Below are 22,268 nucleotides of genomic sequence, written 5' to 3' on the forward strand. Positions count from 1 at the left end.
TCCCCAATTAACCATCAAAAATGTTGGACTATAGGCCTGGCTCTCTTGGTAGAGTGCCAGCCAGGAGCACTGCGAAGGCGCAAAGACCCTGAATTGAATCCCCAATGTTGGCATGAAAAAATTCTCCTGTTTTCTTTCTTTTACCTAACAATGTAAGTATCAGGAAGCTGAAACATGTTTTCAACGAGAGGGAGCTAGTGGCTGGGTAATGAATAAATGAAAAGGAATGATAGATGAACTTACTCATAATACTCAATAGATAAGGGGGAGTGAGAACCTTGTTGTAACTGATGAGACTGAGAGAAGAGGTGACTGATCAAGGTGTACCAAACAAATAAATGGACATGTGAAACTGTAACCTCCTTGTATAACTTGTACAAAAAATAAAAATGAAAAATTAAATTATCTTCTATCAAAAATTAAAAGTTACAAGAATATTAAGTTGAATTTCAACTTTCCAAACCTTTCTTCTCAATTTGTTCTTTTTCTCAAATGCTTGTTCCTGTGTTTTCCCACAGCTGTTAAGACCCAACTCAGATTACCTATCACTCTGCAAGTATAGTAATATATAAGATCTCTATTATATGACTAAATGATTTTTTACCTGTATTTCCTAATTCTACGGGGATAAACAGCTTTTATCGCTGTCCATTTCTGTCCATTTATCTTTAAGGCATCTAGTATATTTCCCACTCTTCAAAGATTTCTTCATAGTTAATGTTAAAAGAAATTCAATTAATAGAAAAGTGTATTTGTCCCAACTAAGAGTTATTTCATTTCTTCACCTGATCTGACACTGACTACCTTCTGTGAGAATATCTTGTACTTTCTCTCCAAATTTCTAAAAATTCAGGAATATAAAATTTAAAAACATGAATAAAAACCACAAGTCTAATATGATACTTGATGGCTACAAAAATCTTAGTTTCTAAACAGAGCTAAGAATCAGGAAGAAAATGTAAGATAATACCCATTTCATTATCTAAAAACTCAAAGTTTTCAACTACATCTATTAAATAATGGCAACTTCCACAGAGGCCCACAGTCTATACTTCTAGTTTGTGAATATACTCAAAAGTTTATAATTACTTTTTAGACAGAGACATCCTATTTGCTAAATGTGTGTGCAAGTTATTCAATCTTAGTTGCCATTTCAAAATAACAATGCTTGTTTTTCTGGAGTTTTATTTAGTTTTGTTTTTTGCAGGTGGCACATGCCAATAATCCCAGCACTCAGGAATCTAAGGCATAAAGTATCATGATGAGTTCAAGGCCAACCTGGACCACATAGCAAGACACTATAGCAAAATAACAATAATAAAGGTCTAGTTGCATGGTTCAAGTGCAAAATCAACTGCCTAACAAGTGTGAGACCTTGAGGTTAAACTGTAGTAGCAATAAAAAAGGTAGGTTTATAAACCTACTCTAACATAAAAAATCTGACAATAAACCCAGAAACCTAACAAATGCTGAGTAGTTAGTTAATATATAAATAAAGACTGAAAGTCATTGGATAGCTCTCAAGTCCCTTCTCACAATATAAAATACACTGTGACTTGAACAGAGCCACCAAAGTCTGAACATTCCACAAGAAAATATCTTTTTGATGGAATTTCTTTCCATTAAAAAAACTTTTATAAACGTACATGTATTATGTGTTTATGTATATGCAATCTATGTTATAGCTTATTAGGCCTCTTCCACTTTCCACTGATAATAAACAAAGACATGAAAAATGATCATCCTGTAGTTGACATCCTTTTCCCTTTATTACCTATCCTGAGTTGAACTCTTCTGATCAGTATCAGCATTCTCACTTCCAGTCACAGCATTGTTTCTATTCTTCCTGGAACCACTTCGAAACAAATTAATTGCAGCTTTCAACACTTCTTCATCCACAATAAATACATCTTTATAGAGAATTTCATACAGTACAGCTGAAGGAATAAAAGGACAAAAACTTCAATTGTCAAAATAAGATTTTTTATGACAATGTGGAACTAGTCATAAGCCAAGTATATAAACTCTTTAGATCCTAACAAGTTCTTCAAAGGGTCTTTTTTTTATGCTGAGACCTCCTATTTAAGAACTGTGAACAAGGGGCTGGGAAGGTGGCTCAGTGGTAGAGCGCTTGCCTTGCATGCATGAGGCCCTGGGTTCGATTCCTCAGCACCACTTAAGCAAAAAGAAAGAAGCCAGAAGTGGCATTGTGGCTCAAGTGGTAGAGCACTAGTCTTGAGCTGAAGAGCTGAGGGACAGAGCCCAAGCCCAGAGTTCAGGCCCCATGAATGGACCCCCACTCCCCAAAAAAAGAACTGTGAACAAGTCATTTGAAATCACACCCAATTATTTATAATGCCTTCACTTACCCTGACAAATGGCTGCACTTGTCTGAAATTGTTTTGAGTACACAGAATCGTAATGACCATTACTTGTATAACAGAGTACAATCTGAAAAGAACAGAAACTAATATTACATCTTATAGTCATGGAATTAAATTGTTAATCAACAAGTAATAAACTACATGAACTTGTATTTTTTAAATTTTGAATGTAAATATTAGGTATACCTCATAAAGAAATTTTGTTAGTAACATTTCAAAAAATATTATTATTACAAAGGTGTTATACAGAGGGATAAGTTTCATAAGTCTGTTAAAGTATATTTCTTTATGGAAAACACCACACCTTCCCTTTCTCTCTACCAGATATTCCCTCCCATCCCAAACTACAAGTTGAATAATTCATTTTCCACATACTGTCTAGTGTGTTCATGACTTTTTTTCATTTTAACTAATTGCTCTGTTTTTGCTGGTGGTGCTGGGGACTGAACACAGAGCTTGACCTCAAGACCCAGGCTCTATCCCTGAACTTTTTCACTCAAGGCTAGCACTCTACCACTTGAGCCACACAACTCCACTTCTGGCTTTTTTGAGCAGTTTATTGTAGATAAGAGTCAAGGACTTTCCTGCCCATCCTGGCTTTGATTCATGATCCTCAGATCTCAGCCTCCTGAGTAGTTAAAACTCCATGTGTGAGCTACTTGCATCTTGCTACATATTGTAATTTCAATATAAACAAATGTATTTTATACCAGTACTGAAGCTTCAACTTAAGGGCCTGGGCACCATCCTTGAGATTTTGTGCTCAAGGCTAGTGTTCTACCACTCTAGCTTCAGTTCTCCATGAAGTTTTGAGTGGCTAATTGGAAATAAGAGTCTCACATACTTTATTGCCTGGGCTGACTTTGAACTATGATCCTCAAATTTCAACCTCCTGAGTAGCCAGGATTACAGGTTTAAGCCACCAGCACCTGGCCAAATGTATTTTATAAATTCCAAAATCAGGTATTTTATCACTATCCTAAAAGTATTAGCTCTGCATAAAATGTGTACATGATCCTTATACATGGTATTCTTTGATTTACACACCAAAAGATTTCATACTTCTGTATTTTTATGGTAGAAAACCTATCTAAACTACAACTATTTAACCATAGGGACTAAGTGTGGCAACTAAGCATATAAATATTTACTATGATTCATTCAACTTTTCTGTGTAGGAAATTTTTAGAGAAGCTGTAGGTGTGATACAGTACCAGCCGTGAGGAAAAAAAAAAAACCCTGTGCAAAAGTAAGCGATCTTGAGTTGAATCATCAGTGTTTGCACAAAAAAAGAAAAAAGAAAAGAAATAGGTCAAAAATTTGGGGAGAGAACCTAAAGGTTTAAAAATCTCTAGTAAATATGCAAACATTCAAATTTCATGTCAGTCAATGCTGTATACAACTGCTAACATATAAAGGCCTATACTTTTTCAATTATGATTATGTTGCACTTTGCTTAAACACTGTCAATTCACATTAAGGATTAAGTACATTGATGTTTGAATTTAAAATAGATCGAAGATTGGGTGCCAGTTGAGAACTCAAGAAAGTGGTAAAGTGCCATTTGAGAAAGCAAGCTCCAAGTTGGAACAAAACCAAACAAAAATAGTTGTTTTTTTTTTAAAGTAAACACACTATTCTGTGGTACCAATGGGTCATATTGCAATCAAGAGGTTGAGATGTGGAGATTCATAGGTTGAAGCCAGCCTGGCAGAAAAGTTCATGAGATTCCAATTGTCCAGTCAAAAATCTGGGCTGGTAACATGGCTGTAGTGGTAGAATGCTAGCCATGAACAAGAAAACCAAGGGTATGTGAGGCCCTGATACTGGTACTGGAATGAACAAAAAAAGATGTTGAATGTATAGATAATATGGAAAAATGATTAAAAAAACAAGGACAGCAAGGAGGTACTAAGTTATATACAATACAAAATTCTTGTAAGTTGAATGTTCAAAACTCTTAATAATATATTGACAAATGCTTCTACTAACTAGTTTCACAATACCCAGTTAGATTCTTAGGACTAGCTTATTCCACCCCTTATTATTTAATGCTACTCAATTTGTCCAGCTTAAATAGTCCCCAAAGGATTTCTTGCCATTTGAGTAGACTGCCCTTCACATTTAAGACTCATTTTTCTGATTACAAGCAGAAAAGGGCTTTCTCTTTTGCATCCTTTGTACATGCTTGATTATATCATTGTAATTAACTATTTTGATATCTATATAATCAATGCTCTTCATGGTCTGAAAGACAAATGTTTTATTATAGCCATTCTGTTACCTTCAAAGTCCAGAAAACTGCTTTTTATATGATAGGGATTTATTATTAGCTAAAAAATTAAATAGTAGCCATGGTTAAAGGAAGTGTCCCAATTTACAGTTGTCTTCCGTGTTATCTCCTATTCAGTCTTCTCTATTTCTGATACCACTTCCTTAATTCAGGTCTTTTGCCATTGTAAGTTCTCCCAGTCTTGACTTGCCAATAGAATGGTATATGAATTATGCTACATGGTATGAAGATGAAGAACTTGTCTAATTAAATACATAAGATAGGTATTTTTTTTGCCAGTGATGGGGCCTGAACTCTGGGCCTGGGCACTGTCCCTCAGGTCTTCAGCTCAAGGGTAGTACTCTACCACTTGAGCCACAGCACTACTTCCGGTTTTTTCTGCTTATGTGGTACTGAGGAATCGAACCCAGGGCCTCATGCGTGCAAGGCAATCACTCTACCAATGAGCCACATTCCCAGCCCAGAATAGCTATTTTTTAAATAAAAAAAAATCCTTTGTGTAAGAAATACTGTATTTTGAAATACAGTGTAATTGTTTAATATTTTCAAACAATTAAACTACTTTATACTATTTTCCATCTAAGAAATTTACAAGGCAGCAGACAATTGGCATTCAATGAAAAAATAAGCAGGTATACAAATGTAAAGTGACAGTGTAATTACACAAAAACTGGTTATGGGGACAAAAAAGGAAGAAGAAAATACTTGTCAGAAGAGTTTGGAGAACATCAAAGAATTGACATTTGGAATGTACACATGTGTACACACACATATTGCAACTTGACATTTGGGATGTACACATGTGTACACACACATATTGCAACTTGACATTTGGGATGTACACATGTGTACACACACATATTGCAACTTCTTGGTCACTTTTGCACACTGCCTACATTCAGAATTTCAGCTTGGGGCTGGGAAGGTGGCTCAGTGGTAGAGTGCTTGCCTTGCATGCCTGAGGCCCTGGGTTTGATTCCTCAGCACCACATAAACAAAAAGAAAACAGCCGGAAGTGGCGCTGTGACTGAAGTGGTAGAGCACTAGCCTTGAGCTGAAGAGCTGAGGGACAGCGCTCAAGCCCAGAGTTCAGGCCCCACGACCAGACCAAAAAAAAAACAAACAAACAGAATTTCAGCTTTATCCTCTGATCAGTGAGGAGCCAATTAGGCTTCTAGAAATATTGCCTTTTTCAATTACAGAGGAGTAACAAGAATGCAGCTGTTTTGAGAGTCACTATAACTGAGAATGACTGGACAGGTTAGAATGAGAGTATATTGTCACAGATCATTTACTTTTTCATTAACTAAATTAAAAAAAATCCCCCCCAATATCCTGGCAAGCCAGCAGCATCATTCAAATTCTTTTGTTCAACATTCATCCATCTTACCTTATCTTCATAGCCATTTTCTGTGACGCAAGTTGGTGGCTTTCCAGGATTGCGATAAAGAATAAAATCCCGACTACAATGAGAGAATACAAAGGTGGATGTAGAAAGAGGTAATTTAGTATATGAAAGAAATAGCTATATGAACAAGTATATGGGGCTGGGAAGGTGACTCAGTGGTAGAGTGCTTGCTTCACATGCGTGAGGCTCTGGGTTCAATTCTTCAGCACCACATAAGCAGAAAAAGCCGGAAGTGGCACTGTGCTCAAGTGCTAGAGTGCTATCCTTGAGCTGAAGACCTGAGGGACATTGCCCAGGCCCAGAGTTCAAGCCCCACAAATGGGGTGGTGGGGAACACTAAGAAACTAAAGGTGAATTCAAAGTAAAGAGTTAATTCAAGGTAGAGCAAAACGATCTATGGATTTTTCTAAATGTTTATTTGTGAGCAACATGAAGATTAAGACAAACTAATGTCAAGTACCAGTGGCTCATGCCTATAATCCTACACTCAGGAGGCTGAGAGGTCTAAGGATGGTGGTTTGAAGCCAGGATGAGCAGGAAAAGTCCAAGACTCTTATGGATAACTACCAAAAAACAACCAAAACGAACAAACAAAAAAACATGCCAGAAGTAGAACTGTGTTTCAAGGGTAGAGTTCTAGCCTTGAGTAAAAAAGCTCAGGGACAACACTCAGGCCCTCTCAGTTCAAGCCCCAAGACCAACACATGCAGGAACATACATACGCATACAGGCATATACACACAAACTAAAATTACATGTATGTGAGTCTGGGAGGCAATAAACAAGTTTTCTGCTAAAAAGCAGAAAATTTTGAGTGAGTGTAAAAGGTCAGACAAGAACCATTCCAATTTCAGCTGTTGCATATCATCTGGATAACACACTTTGCTTTTACAATGAAAGCAGCACAATGTTTATATGAGTGAGCACAACTGTGTTTCAATAGGCTTCATTTACCAACACTAAAACTTGAATTCAACACATTTACAAATACTTTGAAGTATTCCTCATTAGACTTTTTAATCATTTAAAAATAATTCTTAACTAAAAGAACATATACAAATAGGCATCAAGCCAGTTTCAAAGCTGACTTGTGAATTAAGAGAACTAGGGACAGGTGTGGTGATGTGCACCTGAAATCTCAGCTCTGAGGCATGTGTTCCAGGATAGCCTGGATTATATAGTGACCCAGTCTCAAAAAATATAAATAAGCAAATGAGCAAATAATAACTGATTATATACCTATCTGCTCAATTTCTCATTTATACTTTTTTTTGCTTGTCCTGGGGCTTAAAATCTGGGCCTGGACACTGTCCCTGAGCTTTTTTTTTTTTTTTGGGGGGGGGGGTCCGTTCATGGGGCCTGAACTCTGGGCCTGGATGCTGTCTCTCAGCTCTTCAGCTCAAGGATAGTGCTCTACCACTTAAGCCACAGTGCCACTTCCGGCTTTTTTCTTTTTGCTTATGTGGTGCTGAGGAATCGAATCCAGGGCCTCAGACATGCAAGGCAAGCGCTCTACCACTGAGCCACCTTCCCAGCCCCGCTGAGCTTCTTTTGTACTCGTTTTCTAGCTCTCAACCACTTGAACCATAGGACAAATTCCAGCTTTTTCTGAATAGTTTATTGGAGTTAAGAGTTATCATGGGCTTTCCTGCCTGGGCTTGCTTTGAACCATAGTCCTCAGAGTATGAGTAGCTAGGATTGTAGGTGTGTGCCACCTGGTGCCCAGCTCATTTAAACTTGTGAGATTTAATAAGAAATGATCAAATCGAAAAACACTGATGAGCAAGTTCTCATAAAAGCTTTCTGATTCTACCAGCTCACCATTCTAAGAGTGTACAAGGAGTCTCATATAGATCATAATTCTTGAGTAAACAAGACTTGCAATATTGTGTACCTTATATTACAAGTATTTTTCAAAATCTTATGGTTTTCTTCAATGATATTTTTCCAACTTTAAAGATCAACACAGAACTTCAACAACAAGAGAACAGTAGTCCTATACCTTTTCCTCATTACAATTGCCATAAGGAGACTTAATTTCCCCATGGAATTTTAATAGCACAGATGTACCATATTGTCTATTTAGGTAAAAATCCTTTATTTGACATACCATAAACCACAGCAGTACACCTATTTCTTTTTTAGGTGTAATGAGAATTGAACTCTGGGTCTCCTCCTTGCTAGGCAGGAACTCTATAACTTGAGCTTCTATCTCCAGCACCTTTCTGCATTGGTATTTTGCTTGTTTGATTTTTGGTTGTGGGGCTTGAACTCTGGGCCTGGGCTCTAACCCTAAGCTCTTCAGCTCAAGGGTAGCATTCTTCCACTTGAGCCACAGTGCCACTTCCAGTTTTCTGGTGCTTAACTGGAGAGTCTCATGATTGTTCCCTGCCAAGGCTGGCTTTGAACTGCAATCCCTGTATCTCAGCTCCTGAGTAGCTAGGATTACAAGGGTGAGCCAGCCACTGGCACCAAGCTGCATTGGTTGTTTTTGCAGAAGGGTGTCACTTTATGCCCAAGCTGACCTAATCTGTATTCCTCCTATTATGCTACTCATTATAATTGGTGATGATAGAGCCCTAGCCTTAAGCTGAAGAGCTGAGGGACAGCGCCCAGGCCCAGAGTTCAGGCCACACGACCGGACCCCAAAAAAAAATAATAATAATAATTGGTGATGACAGGAATTTGCCACTATGCCCAACTATTGTACTCAGTCTAGAAAGCAGGCACACATCACTGTGTACTGCCACTGCTTTGAGTCTTGCAAACTTTTATGGCTGAGCTGATCTTGAACCAAGACTCCCTGATCTCCATCTCCCAAGTTTAAACCATTGCACCCACCATGCAAACCAATTTCTAGCTTGTTAGGAAGGATACTGCCCCACTGAGAAAAACACTGAAAAGCAAATTTAAATATTCATTACTTTTCTAAGATAAATATTGTCATTTCCTATAGGCTATACTAGTACGACTGGATGTATAAATAGATGATTCAGGAAGGGTCTCACTATGTAGCTCAGTTGGTCTCATAAACTCACAATCTTTCCGTCCTAACTGCTTGAGTACTGGGATTTCAGATTTATAAGTTTGTGTCACCAACATGTCCAACTTCCAGTAGTTTCTAAAGTTATCTTTCCATGCTAACAGACACAAATGATAGAGGTAAGGATATTTATCATTTTGTTTTTTGCCTGGTCCTGGGACTTAAACTCAGGGTCTGGTCACTTTCCCTGAGCCCCTTTGTGCTCAAGGCTAGCGCTCTACCACTTGAACCACAGCACCACTTCTGGCCTTTTCAGAATAGATTATTAGAGATATGAGTGCATCTCATGGACTTTTCTGCCCAGGCTGTCTTTGAACTACAATCTTCAGATCTCAACCTCCTGAGCAGCTAGGATTATAGCCACTGGCTATTTATCATCTTTTTACAAAGTTCTCTATCCAAAACTACAATACCTTGCCTTTATTGACATCTTCACTCTACGTCATCAACATATTAACTCCCCAACGGGACTTTAATATGAATTTTACACATACACTTTCTCAAAGAAAAGAAGATACAACTTACTTATAAATTAGAGAAAGAGCTCGTATTTCCAGCTGGCCAGCACTTTCCTAAACATAAATAGTATACAAGTTTGTAAAACCATTTTATTGCTAGGAAGCTTTTTTTACGTTTAACAATTTTAAGCACTGTTTTTTAATACTATCAGATAAAGGATTTGTAGAAGATACCATAATTTGGTTTGAGAATGTAAAAATGACACTTGGTAAATAATTAAAAAATGGACTGAAATTCCTTAACAATTAAATAATGATATGATATGACAGACTTAAAAGATATGAAAGTAGTACTGGAAGAATAAAAGCAAAGCCGAATATTTAAAAATTTGGTTTTTACCAGAAAATTAAAATCAATTTTATCACGTAAAATTATTTTGGGCCACATAAAATATGCCTTACAATTTTACTTCCACACAAAAGATAACTACAAATAGAGCAATTACTAATTATTTAAATGATTGCTTAATGATATTACTACCCTCCTCCCCCATTAAAGTAAAAAGCTGTTTCCCAACACTGTCCTTTTTCCCAAGCATTGATTCTAGTAGTCTATGAATGACGACATTGTTAAAAACCAATTCTCAATATTCAACACTAACACAATAAGCCACTCCTTGTCTTTAACTTTTCACCCAATACAGGCAGCTACTTCAGAAAATATTTTGGGTCTAGTTACAGTGATGAGACATGTTTAAGGTTACTATTCCAAATCACTCTGAAAATATTAAATCCCCATTACTTCATCTTACCTTGGGATCTCCCAACCGTTCCAGGTATTTCTCAAAAGATCCCTCCACATACTTCAAAAATAAAACAAACTTGACTTAACCAAATAAACAAGATTACTGATATCTGATTATAGAGTTTTTTACTCAGGTTAACAATTACTAGTTTGTACAACACCACAAGAGGAGTTCCACATGCACAGAAGTGTTAAGTGGGGGAAAGCTGCACTAGAAATGCACCTGACAGGTTGTTCTGCCTTATCTATATTCCAGTGTATTTCATCAAAGAATATGCTCTGAGTTTCTTTTGAAATGCCAGCTTAGGTAAAATGACAATTTTCATACAGCAAGCAAGGTCAATAAACATAAAGATTTCGAATTTGAGAGAAAAAGTATTAAAATTTTAACTGAGAAACTTTTAAAGAAAATTTTGTTTATCTCAGAAAAGCCCCAGGGACACAAGGGAATTTGAGAGTGATGAAGATGTTCCACATCCTGACTGTGATGGCAACTGCATGATTGTATATGATGGTCAGAACTATATGCTAAAACTAAACTGTTCTCTTACTATATGTCAAATACACCTCAATAAAAATGAAATTGCTGGGTGCCAGTGGCTCATACTGCTAATCCTACTCAAGAGGCTGAGATATGAGGATCACAGTTCAATGGGAAGGTGGCTCAGTAGTAGAGTGCTTGCCTTGCATGCATGAGGCCCTGGGTTCGATTCCTCAGCACCACATAAGCAAAAAGAAAAAAGCTGGAAGTGGTGCTGTGGCTCAAGTGGTAGAGCGCTAGCCTTGAGCTGAAGAGCTAAGGGACAGCGCTCAGGCCCAGAGTTCAGGCCCCACGACCGGACCCAAAAAAAAAAAACAAAAAACAATCCAGCATGGAAAGCACATGATTCTATCTCCAATTAACCACAATTAACGACTACCAGAAGTACTGCTGTGGCTGTGGTAGAGTACCAGTCTTAGGCAAAAAAGCTGAGGAATTGCCAGGTCCTGAGTTCAAGCCCCAGGAATAGCACAAAAAAATTGAACTCAGGGAACATTTTTAGTTCTATTCATGTACATTAAACTCAGGGAACATTTCTAGTTTCATTCATGTACATAACTACAAACTTTAAGAAATACAGTTTTAAATTTTCCTCACTTAGCCCAGCGGCAGTGCTTCACATCTGTAATCCTAGTTACTCAAGAAGTTGAGCTTTGAAGCCAGCCTGGACAGGAAAGCTGTGAGACTCTAATCTCCAATTAATCACAGAAAAATCTGGAAGTGACACTGTGGTTAGAGTGGTAGAGCAAAAATGACCTTGGAGAAAGCACCCAAGCCTAGAGTTTGAACCCCAGGACCAGATAAAAGAAATCCTCATATACTTTTGACACCTAATTGACATACAATAAACTGCATAATTCAAATAGTGCAATGTTTTGACTTATGTATATACCCATGTAACAATCATCAAAATTAACTCCTGTTTTGTGTCTCTATTAACTGATATAACCACTGATGTGCTTTCTTTCACTACAGCATAGTGTTTTCTCTTAGAGGTTGTTTTTTTAAAGGACAGTCACATAGTATAAACTTTTGTTAGGGGCATTTAGATTTTCTACCACTCAGCATAATGAGATTTATCCATAACTTCTAATTTCATGTTTGTTTTCAAAATACAATTCAGGAACTGCAACTATGCATCACTTGAGAGCTTGGCAAAAATGCAGAAATCTCATCTGACGTCTCAACTCAGACCTACTCATTTAGGATCTGTAGTTTACCAAGATCCCCAGGTGATATCAATGTATAAAAATACTTGGTACACGTCTTTACACCATGGTCTTTCATTTGAATGTCATGAACAGTGCTTTCCCCAGGTGTGGAAAATATAATCAACTTCAAGACAATAAGCTTTAAAGAATCCTTCATAACATTTTAAAATTCACTGAAACCTGTTGAAAAAATTAAGAGTAAACTTCAAACAGAAAGCAGACAAATACCACAGTCAACAGAAAGAAACTAATTAGTATTTCAATGGGTAAAAATGTAAAAACTGAAAAGTCACATGGAAAGGCACACATCAAATTTGAACTTGGTAAATTTGTAGTTTCCTTAACTAGAGCACTGAATATCTAGAAGCTGTTTTTCACAAATTCAATCATTAGTGAAACAGTTACAATTACTAGTTTCTCATATTTAAAAATATGTTAAGTTTCCTTACAATTTTTATGACTTCAAATTGGCTGAAAATGATTGCACACATATTAAAATGTGCATTTTAAAGTTGCAGAGTCAAACCTTTTTTGAGTAATTATAATAAAAATAGCAGTCAAAATAACTTTTTAGGATTTGAGGGTTTGGGGAAGGGAAGAGAAGTGGGAAATACAAAGATTTTTATCTAGTTGTTTTGTTTCAGATAGGTCTCACTATAGCCAAGATAGCCCTCACCTGGAACTCTTCCTGCCTTAGTCTTGTAGTGCTTGGCATATGCCACCACACCCAGATTTTTTTCTGATTTTTTAAGTTACTGTACAAAACAGCCTAATTCTGGAAGGAAGTCCGGGAGCATGCTAAGTGGGAGGCCAGCTAGAAAATATTTACTATTGAGAAAATAGGAGACAAAAGATAAAGTTTTCATACGTGCTTAAAATTCTTTTTGCACAACTACTTTACCAACAATATGTACCTTAGGGCACATATGCTACTTACAGACTCAAAAGTTTGTTGATTCTCCTTCATATATAAGACGCAAGCCTTCCTGACTTGTAAATGATGGACCTGGCTGCAAAATAACTACAAAAGAAGAGAAAGAGTATCTTTATTCTTAAAAATCATCTGAAACAAGCTTTTAAAGATTATGAACTGAATACAACCTTGAACCTTCTCTAGAATATATGTGGAAAATAGGGAAAGCAAGTATTCGTACTCTTTAGTGAGATAAGGTGGTATTTTTGTACTCCTTCCCCCTTTCTACTACTCAAGTGCATACTGATGAAGATTAAGATAAATTTCTCAAATTTGCTTTAAGACTACATTACCAACTTTAAATAGAAAAGATGGCAACGTACTTGGACTGATCAGCAGTGGCACAGATTGTTTCAGTTTGCACTAACAAGAAACAACCTCTTTTTATACAGTCCTGGGTGTTTCTCTAAGCAATTTTTTTGCTTTTCTTGCTAGGCTACCAATTTAGTTACAGGACTATGCCACATCTAAAACTCAGAAAGGTGACTATAGCAAGACATATTTCCTCTTGTTTTACCTGCTCTGAAATAGCCCGAAAGAGGCAAGAGGCATCCTTGGCAGTCAGCTTTCGAAACAGCCCTAAACTGCCTAAATATTCATCCATTGATGATTCATTCAAAGACTTCTGGCTGCAGTACTTTTTCCATCCTTTGTGCATCTTGCCACGAGGAAGAATAGAAGAGTAGAATGAAGTAACAGTGGGGCACAACAGTGGGGCAGCAGTGTATCCAGAAAGCAGTTCAAGGTCTAGGCACAAAGGAGCAGTTGGGAGTCAGCAGCGTGGAATCTTGGTACCTCCCAGGAGCAGGAAAAGCAGGGGATTGGATTGCTCAAGTCAAGGCAGGAACCTGCAAAAAAAAAGAAGCAATGCCTCAGGAATAAGGAACTCTAAAAAAGGAAACACTGCAGGCAGAAGGTACACAGCTTTGGAAGAGTGGGACTAATTCAATTAGTACAAGGCTGAGAAAAGTATACATAAGCAGCTGAACTCAGGTCTCAGAGGCAAAGTGGATTTATAGTTTCACAAGACAAACTGAAGTATGAAGTTGCAATTGCCAGCCTATAAACAATTAGTCTCCCCATGTAATTGTAACCCCTCTGTACAGTATGTTCACAAAATATATATATATAAAAAAAAAAAACAAAAAACGATTAGTCTCAGCCTAGTCCACCTTAAGATCTCTGCCTGGATTTTCAACTAGTTTCTGTAAATGCCCTGCTCTTTTCATAATTTCAGGAAGTATGAGGAGAAAATCCTAGTCACTGGGCTTTTGCATTAAAAATATATTTTGTGGGAACTGGAGATGTGACTCAATTGGTACAGCACCACTGTGAGTCAAAAAGCCAAACGAAAGGTCAAAGCCCTGAGTTCAAGCCCCTAAAACCAGAGTGCGCGGGCGTGTGCATATGCACACACTATATTTTTTGCATGGCACCAATGGCTCATTGACTGTAGTTCTAGCTACTCAGGAGGTTGAGACCTGGAATATCTCAATTTCATTGTAGGCTACACAGAAAAAAAATCTGTACTCCTCTTGCTTATTGCAAAAAAAAAAGAAAAAAAAGAAAAAAAATCTGTAAAACTCCATCTCCAACTAATCAGCCAAACCTGGACTGGAGGTGTGGTTTAAGTGGTAGAAGAGCCAGTAGTGAGCAACAAAGCCAAGTGAGAGTGCAAGTTCAAGCCTTAATATTTGCACAAAAAATTACCTTTGAGTAACATGCACGTATGAAAATCACAATGAAACCATTTTGTACAATAAGCATATACTAATAAAAAGAATATTTTCAAAACCAAGAGGGGACCTCCTTTTAATCTGTGGAGGCAGAGGTCACAGATCAAAGTGCCAAAGCAACTTCATGAATATTTAAGGTGGGAGACTCAATCATTATACTCAATCTCATTTAATTCTAGATAACAACTACCTGCTAGGAGTACAGAAACCAAATCTACTATCTATATTAAGAAACTCTTATTAATTCTTGAAGTATGTCTCCCAACTAGTATAGCACTAATAGGAAAAGAAAAACGTTCGTGTGATCTAGTATCTTCTGCTTGCTAACACTATTATCACTTGAGCAATACCTCCAACCTTGCTTTTAGCTGAAGAAGTCCACTGAAATTTTCAGCCTGGTTTAACCTCAAAACACAATCCTCCAGATCTCAGCTTCCTAAACAGCTTGCATGACAGGTTTGAGCCAATGGCACTAAGCCAGAAAGTTATCTAAGAAGTAGAAACAATAATAGCTCTGAAAATGTCCATACTTTTCAATATGACCCATTCTAGGTGCTGAGGCAAACAACAAAAGAGGTAATGAACACTAGATATGTCATTCATTATTATAGTACTTAGCCAGAAAAATCGCTGTGGGTTCTAAGAAAATATTATTTCATTCCATTATTTTTACTTAAATTCTAAAATCACATTCCTTATTTCCCTTTGTACAACTACTTAAAGATAGTAACAATATATTCTTAAAAATAAAGGGGAAGGGGCCTGGGAAGGTGGCTCAGTGGTAGAGTGCTTGCCTTGCATGCATGAGGCCCTGGGTTCAATTCCCCAGCACCACATAAGCAAAAAGAAAAAAAAGACGGTACTGGTGCTGTGGCTCAAGTGGTAGAGTGCTAGCCTTGAGCTGAAGAGCTGAGGGACAGCGCCCAGGCCCAGAGTTCAGGCCCCAGGACCGGACCCAAAAAAAAAATAAAGGGGAAGAGGGAAAACTAAAAGTAATGGGGGGGGGGGGTAAATTCAAATGAAGTACATCATATGAATGTATGGACATACCACAATGAAACTTGTACAATTTATGCTAATAAAAATATAAAAGAAAAAATACTTTAAGGGAGATAGATTCACATCACCATATATACATATATAGGTAAAAGCTGAGAAGTTGTAATACTAAGTTGCTTTCAAAATTATTTTACATGTTTGTGGATGCAGTAGTAATCATGACTGCCCCCTACAGGAAAAACATTAGGAAGCACTTACAATTTAGGAATGAAATAAATGTTTTCATGGAAAAAAAATCTCGATTTCCTTTAGCAGGCTAATTTGAAATTATCTTTTTTTAAGTAAGCATAAAACAGGGGAAGTGTTGCCTTTTGCTAAAGTGATAAGATATACTGTTTGAAAAGAGGCATCACCATTTTAAGATCATTAATTCAGAGAAAAGTTAATGGTTGTAATTTTAATGTTAATTTTGGCATAATTTACAAAGAAAAACAAATTCTTCATATCTATTGCTTTTTAAACTAAAATGAATGATTCATATACATTTTGAAAGAAACCAGGAGGAAAGAAACAGAAAATAGGAAACAACTGTGAATAAGATCAGAAAAATTAGGAACTGGACAGCAAAGAGCAGGAAAAATACATGCAATAGAAGCACATAAAGCTACATAAATATGGCCAATTGACAAAAGTACAAAAGAAATTCAACAGACAAAAGTATTGACCTCATATATAGAAAGTAACACCTGACCTGTATGTATTTCACACCATTTACAATTGTAACTTAAAATAGATATAAGAGTTAAATGTAAAATACAATCTTTTGAACATACCCTTGGGCTGGCTTGCTGGCTCCCAAGAGGGGAGAAGGAAACAAGATTTCAAGGACACCCTCTGTATACCTTATCCTACTGAACATTTTGAGTTGTAAACCAGAACTTACTTGACCAGTTTAGGCAAATTTGTTAACTATAGCGCAAAAAAAATTGGAATCCATCAAAATTAATATCTTTTGGACTCTATCAAAATTAAAATCTTTTGCTCTGTAAATGACAATTTCACAAACCAGAGGGAAATATTTATATATCACATAGCTAACAAAAAATTGAATACTGAAAACATCTAAAAACTCTCTGAGGGCTGGGAAGGTGGCTCAGTGGTAGAGTGCTTGCATTGAATGCATGAGGCCCTGGGTTCGATTCCTCAGCACCACATAAGCAGAAAAAGCCACAAGAGGCACTGTGGCTCAAGTGGTAGAGCGCTTGTTTTGAACTGAAGAGCTGAGGAACAGCACCCAGACCCAGAGTTCAGGCCTCATGACAGACCAAAAAAAAAAACTAAAAAAACAAAAACAAACAAATAAAAAAAACTGAACAAACCTCTCTGGTGCTATAGATGTAGTTCTTTGGTAAAAGCACTGACTGAGCATGTAAAAGGCTCTGAGTTTACTCCCCAAACCAAAAGGGAAAAAAGACAACAAAAACTATAAAAGTTAATAAAAACAAAACAATGCAATTCAACCTTTTACATAAAAACATGTTCAATATCATTATTCACTAGGAAAATGCATGAGACATCATTTATACACCTACTACGATGACCATAATAGTTTAACAAGTATGTGGGGATCTTACCCTCAACTAAAAGAAAGTGCATGATCCCAAAAGATATAACCTCTTATATGAATTATGTTGAAAGGACAAACCTATGGAAATAGCAGATTAATAGTTATTTGGGGCTGTAGTGGATATAAGCACTGAAACAAGGAAATAAAATGGTTATTTTTGTAATGATAAAAATCTTTAACAACATATTTACTTAAAAAAAACGCATTGAATTCTTAAAAGTGAAGCATAACAGCTTTACGATACCTACAAGTATCAACTTAAAGTAAACAATTTGGTGATTCTTTAAAAATACATTCAAAGTTGGGCATCCATCATCAAAATTAATTTTTCATCAAAATGAAACCTTGCATTCCATAGCCATCAATCACTAATCCTATTTTCACTAATCATGGGCAGCAATTAATATACTTTCTGATCTAGGTATTTACCTACTGTGGACATGTCAAATAACTAATTATCCAATATGTAGCCCTTTGTGGTTGGCAACTTTCACCTAGAGAAAGGTTTAAGTTCACCATGTTGTAGAACACACCAGTATTAAAATCCATTATATTAAAATCCATTATATAATTAAGCCACTATTCATCAGTTAAAATTTTGAAATATTTCTGTTTAGGGCTATTAATATTGCTATAAGCATTAATATAGGAAAATGTATATAAAATATACCATTTTTTACTTGAATATATTTTTCCAATCCTCTTTGGTATATATTAAGTTGCTAGATTATATGGTAATTCTATAACCATTTGCCAAACTCTTCCACAGCAGAGGCACTATTTTAACATTTTCACCAGCAGGATATGAAGGTTTTAATTTCTCTACTTCTAATCAAAATTGTTTTTCATCTTTTAATTATAGCCATCCAAGTAGGTAGGAAGTGGAATTTCACTATAATTCTGATTTTCATTTCCCTAATAAAGTTCAGCATTCCAATGTGTACATCAACCATATTATCTTTTTGTTAGTTTTGGGAATCAAATCCAGGGTCTTGTGCATGCTAGACATATGTTCTACCACAAATTTATATCTGAACTATATAACCCCACTCCCAATGTTTTGTATATCTTTACTGAGATAACATGACATAAATCTTAGAATAACTAACTGGCAATACAAGTTGTTCACCAGATATGAAACAACTGGAACACATGCTGATATACTGGAATAGTATAGCCAGTCTGATTTTCCTATAAAAATCAGTTTCCACTTGACCTAGTAACCCCACTTGTAGGTATCTACTCAGGAGAAATGTACACACTCAAAAAAACCCTACATGTGAAATTTCTAGCAGCTTTATTGATAGTCATGATCACTTCAAAACTAGAAAGAATCTAAACATACTTCAATATTAAATGCACAAGCTGTAGCAACAAAAAAGGGATAATATCTAACTAAAATACCTTGACAAAACAAAAGAAACAAACACCCCACAAATGAGGAGAAATATTTTGTGCTACATTATCTCAGTAACAATATCACATATATATGTATGTGTATATATATAGATATATATAGATATATATATAGATATATATATAGAGAGAGAGAGAGAGAGAAACCATAGAACTCAATAGTAATCCAACCCTATTAAAAATGGGCATAAGAACTGAACAAGTATCTCTCAAAGGCAAAAATGGCAAACTGGTATGTGAAAAATAGGCTCACATCACTACTCATCATATAAATATAAATGAAAATCACAATATAACATTGTACATCTGTCAAAATACCTTTGTCAAAAAGAAAGACATAAATGTTTGACAGGATATAGGGCAAAGGAAACTCATGCAATGTTGGTGGGAATGTAAATTAGTACATTCATTGTGGAATATATATATAAAGATTATCTCTAACCCTAAAAATTGAACTACCATATGATCCAGCAAGCCTACTTCTAGAAACATAGTCAAAGGAAATAAAGTTAGGGTGAAAGGGTTATCTGCATTCCTATGTTCATTACTGCATTGATAACAACAGCCAAGATATGTAACCAACCTAAATATCCATTGATAGACTTTGTGTATACACACTGGAATATAATTCAGCCTTAACAATGTGAATATAAACCTTAAGAATATGGGGCTGGGAAGGTGGCTCAGTGGTAGAGTGCTTGCCTTGCATGCGAAGCCCTGGGTTCGATTTCTCAGCACCACATAAGGAGGGAAAAAAAAGCCAGAAGTGGCGCTGTGCTGGCCTTGAGCTAAAGAGCTGAGGGACAGTGCCCAGGCCCAGAGTTCAGGCCCCATGACTGGACCCCCCCCCAAAAAAAAAGAATGTTACACTAAGTGAAATACACCAGGCACAGATAGGCTGGTACTGTATGAGTTATGAAATAATTCATGAAATAAAAAAATGAACTCAGGGAAAGATGAACTCAGGATAGTAGATAGTAAATCAATGATTACAAAAAGCTGGAGATGAGAGGGAAAGATGTAAAATGGAGGTGGAAAGGAGGCATAATGTAAGATCTATTGTAGATCAGGTTAATTCCAGTAAATAATGTATATTTTAAAATAAATAGTGTCTCACCTTAAAAAGTGACGATAGGAGTATTAGCTTGATTTAACCATCCCACATTAAATATACATATATATACATACATCTCATATTGTACTTTTTGAATAGTTATGTTTTCTAAGTAATACTAATATTTAAGGTGCTTCTTCCATATAGGAAACCTACATATAATATTCAAATTTCAACATTTTAATATACTATTTAAAACTGTATATTATAGTCAGATGTAAGACTGGATTTCTATTTATTAGCACTGTAGAATAACTGATATTATATGAATATGCACCACATTAAGCAAAAAAAGCCGGAAGTGGCACTGTGGCTCAAGAGGCAGACCACTGTCCTTGAGCTGAAGAGCTTAGGGACAGCGCCCAGGCCCAGAGCTCAGGCCCCAAAACCAAAAAAAAATGTAAGTAGTATAAATATCAGACCTAGACAATTTAAATAGTATAAATAATATAACATTTTTTAATGAAATTCAATGAAGATCTTGCTCTTTGTATCATTAGAACTATGTATTACAATTCTAAGCCTAGTCCTCCCTAAATCTAAACAAGAGAAAATGTATTCTTCCAGTGATCTTTTTTAAAACTTTCAACTGTGCCACATGATTGGTTTGATGTATTAGAAATCACCTAATATTTCCAAGTGGGAAATCTGAGATCCATAAATTACTACACCCATTGATTTAGGAATGTTCTCACTTCTACATCTGGGAATACATCATACACTCATTTCATTCCACTTAGCAGTGGAGAAATAATCAGTATGTTATTCTGCACTAAAGTGGAAATAATATACGCCATCCACACATTATTCTTACAGTGACTGTGGGTTTAGGAAACAAGGAATTTAGAAGTAAATGGTGAAGTAAATCCTTCACCAAATAGCCTAATACATATCCTAAAATACTATTACAAACATTCAATTTGAGCCAGATACCAGTGCCTCATGTTTGTAATCCTAGCTACTCAGGAGCCTGAGGGGGGAGGAATATCAGTTCAAAGCCAGCCCAAAGAATCCTGGAAACTCCATCACTTAAGCAGCAAAAATTCAAGCTGGAGCTGTGGCTTAAATAACTATCAGTTGTGTGCAAACAAAAACCCTATCTACCACAAAGACCCTAAATCCAAGCCCCTATCCTGGCAAAAATTATGTCACTTCGCTCCTTTATAGCAATAAAAAACTGGGATAGTTGGATGCCAGTAGCTCATGCCTCTCTAATCCTAGCTACTCAGAAGGCTGAGAGCTACTGCAGTTTGAAGCCAGCCCAGGAAGGAAAGGCCATGAAACTCTTATCTCCAATTAACCCCCAAAAAGCTGGAAGTGGAGCTGTGGCTCAAGTAGTACAGCACTAGCCTTAACTAAAAAAGCTAAGGGAGAACATCTAGGCCTTGAATTCAAGTTCTAGGACTAGAGTGAGTGAGTGAGTGAGTGAGTGAGTGTGTGTGTATGTATGTATGTGTCTGTGTTAGAGATAAAGATCTCAGGAAGAAAGGGACCAATAAAATTTTAGCTTACAACACATCATTTGTTGAGGTGCTTACAGAATTAACAGGCACAAATTATGAACAGATTAGGAATGGTACTCAGAAGCTCTAATCAGAGTTGGGAGCTATACAGTAATAAAGATAGAATTAGGAAAATATCAAGAAAAGGCATATAAATAAAAGATCAGAGAAACTTAAAGCACAAATATTTAAGGGAAAAACAAAGATCAGGTAAACCAAGAGAACTTCCTCACACAAATTTTACAAATAGCAATCAGTGTACTTATAAGTAGCAATGCACAAACTGAGTGTGTATATGTATATAAAACATACATTATGTATAGCATACATATGCATATGTAAATATATACATATTTATACTTGTATGTATTACATGCATATTTACAGATGAATATGTATTGTATTATATACATTCATATTATATAAATATGTATATATATGCTTATGGCCAACATACAATCTGAATTTCTTGGGACTCATCTGATTTCAAATATTCTTTCCTATTGTCTCCCATAAATCTGTAGCATAGTGTTCCCATTAATACTTGCAAACCTCCTTCATTCTTTTAGATCAATATGTGCCATGTTTAGTTTCACTTCTAAAATGGAACAATATATCAGTAATAGCTATTTTGTAGGGTTAAAAATCTAATGAGTTCTAGCAAGTCTACTATTCATCCATAAAAATGCTGCGATACTAAAATTTGATCACAGGGTTCTCTTGACCATCCATTCTAAATCTTTTCTAAAATTAACTTC

The 22,268-nt window shown here is 36.2% G+C and overlaps 1 protein-coding gene across 1 annotated transcript in view; it reads right to left on the reverse strand.

Annotated features, from left to right (window-relative positions):
* Alg13 (ALG13 UDP-N-acetylglucosaminyltransferase subunit) overlaps positions 1-22,268 on the reverse strand; it is a 74,728-nt gene that overhangs the window by 43,665 nt on the left and 8,795 nt on the right. Inside the window, 10 exon segments of the mRNA XM_070039894.1 lie at positions 1,775-1,937; positions 2,370-2,451; positions 6,068-6,140; positions 9,654-9,700; positions 10,399-10,449; positions 13,081-13,164; positions 13,634-13,885; positions 13,887-13,945; positions 16,685-16,695; positions 17,912-17,929. Coding sequence (XP_069895995.1) covers positions 1,775-1,937; positions 2,370-2,451; positions 6,068-6,140; positions 9,654-9,700; positions 10,399-10,449; positions 13,081-13,164; positions 13,634-13,885; positions 13,887-13,945; positions 16,685-16,695; positions 17,912-17,929 — 840 coding nt within the window.

This window comes from Dipodomys merriami, unplaced genomic scaffold, assembly GCF_024711535.1.
Source record: "Dipodomys merriami isolate MVZ:Mamm:240054 unplaced genomic scaffold, mDipMer1.0.p SCAF_3, whole genome shotgun sequence".
Lineage (NCBI taxonomy): Eukaryota > Metazoa > Chordata > Mammalia > Rodentia > Heteromyidae > Dipodomys > Dipodomys merriami.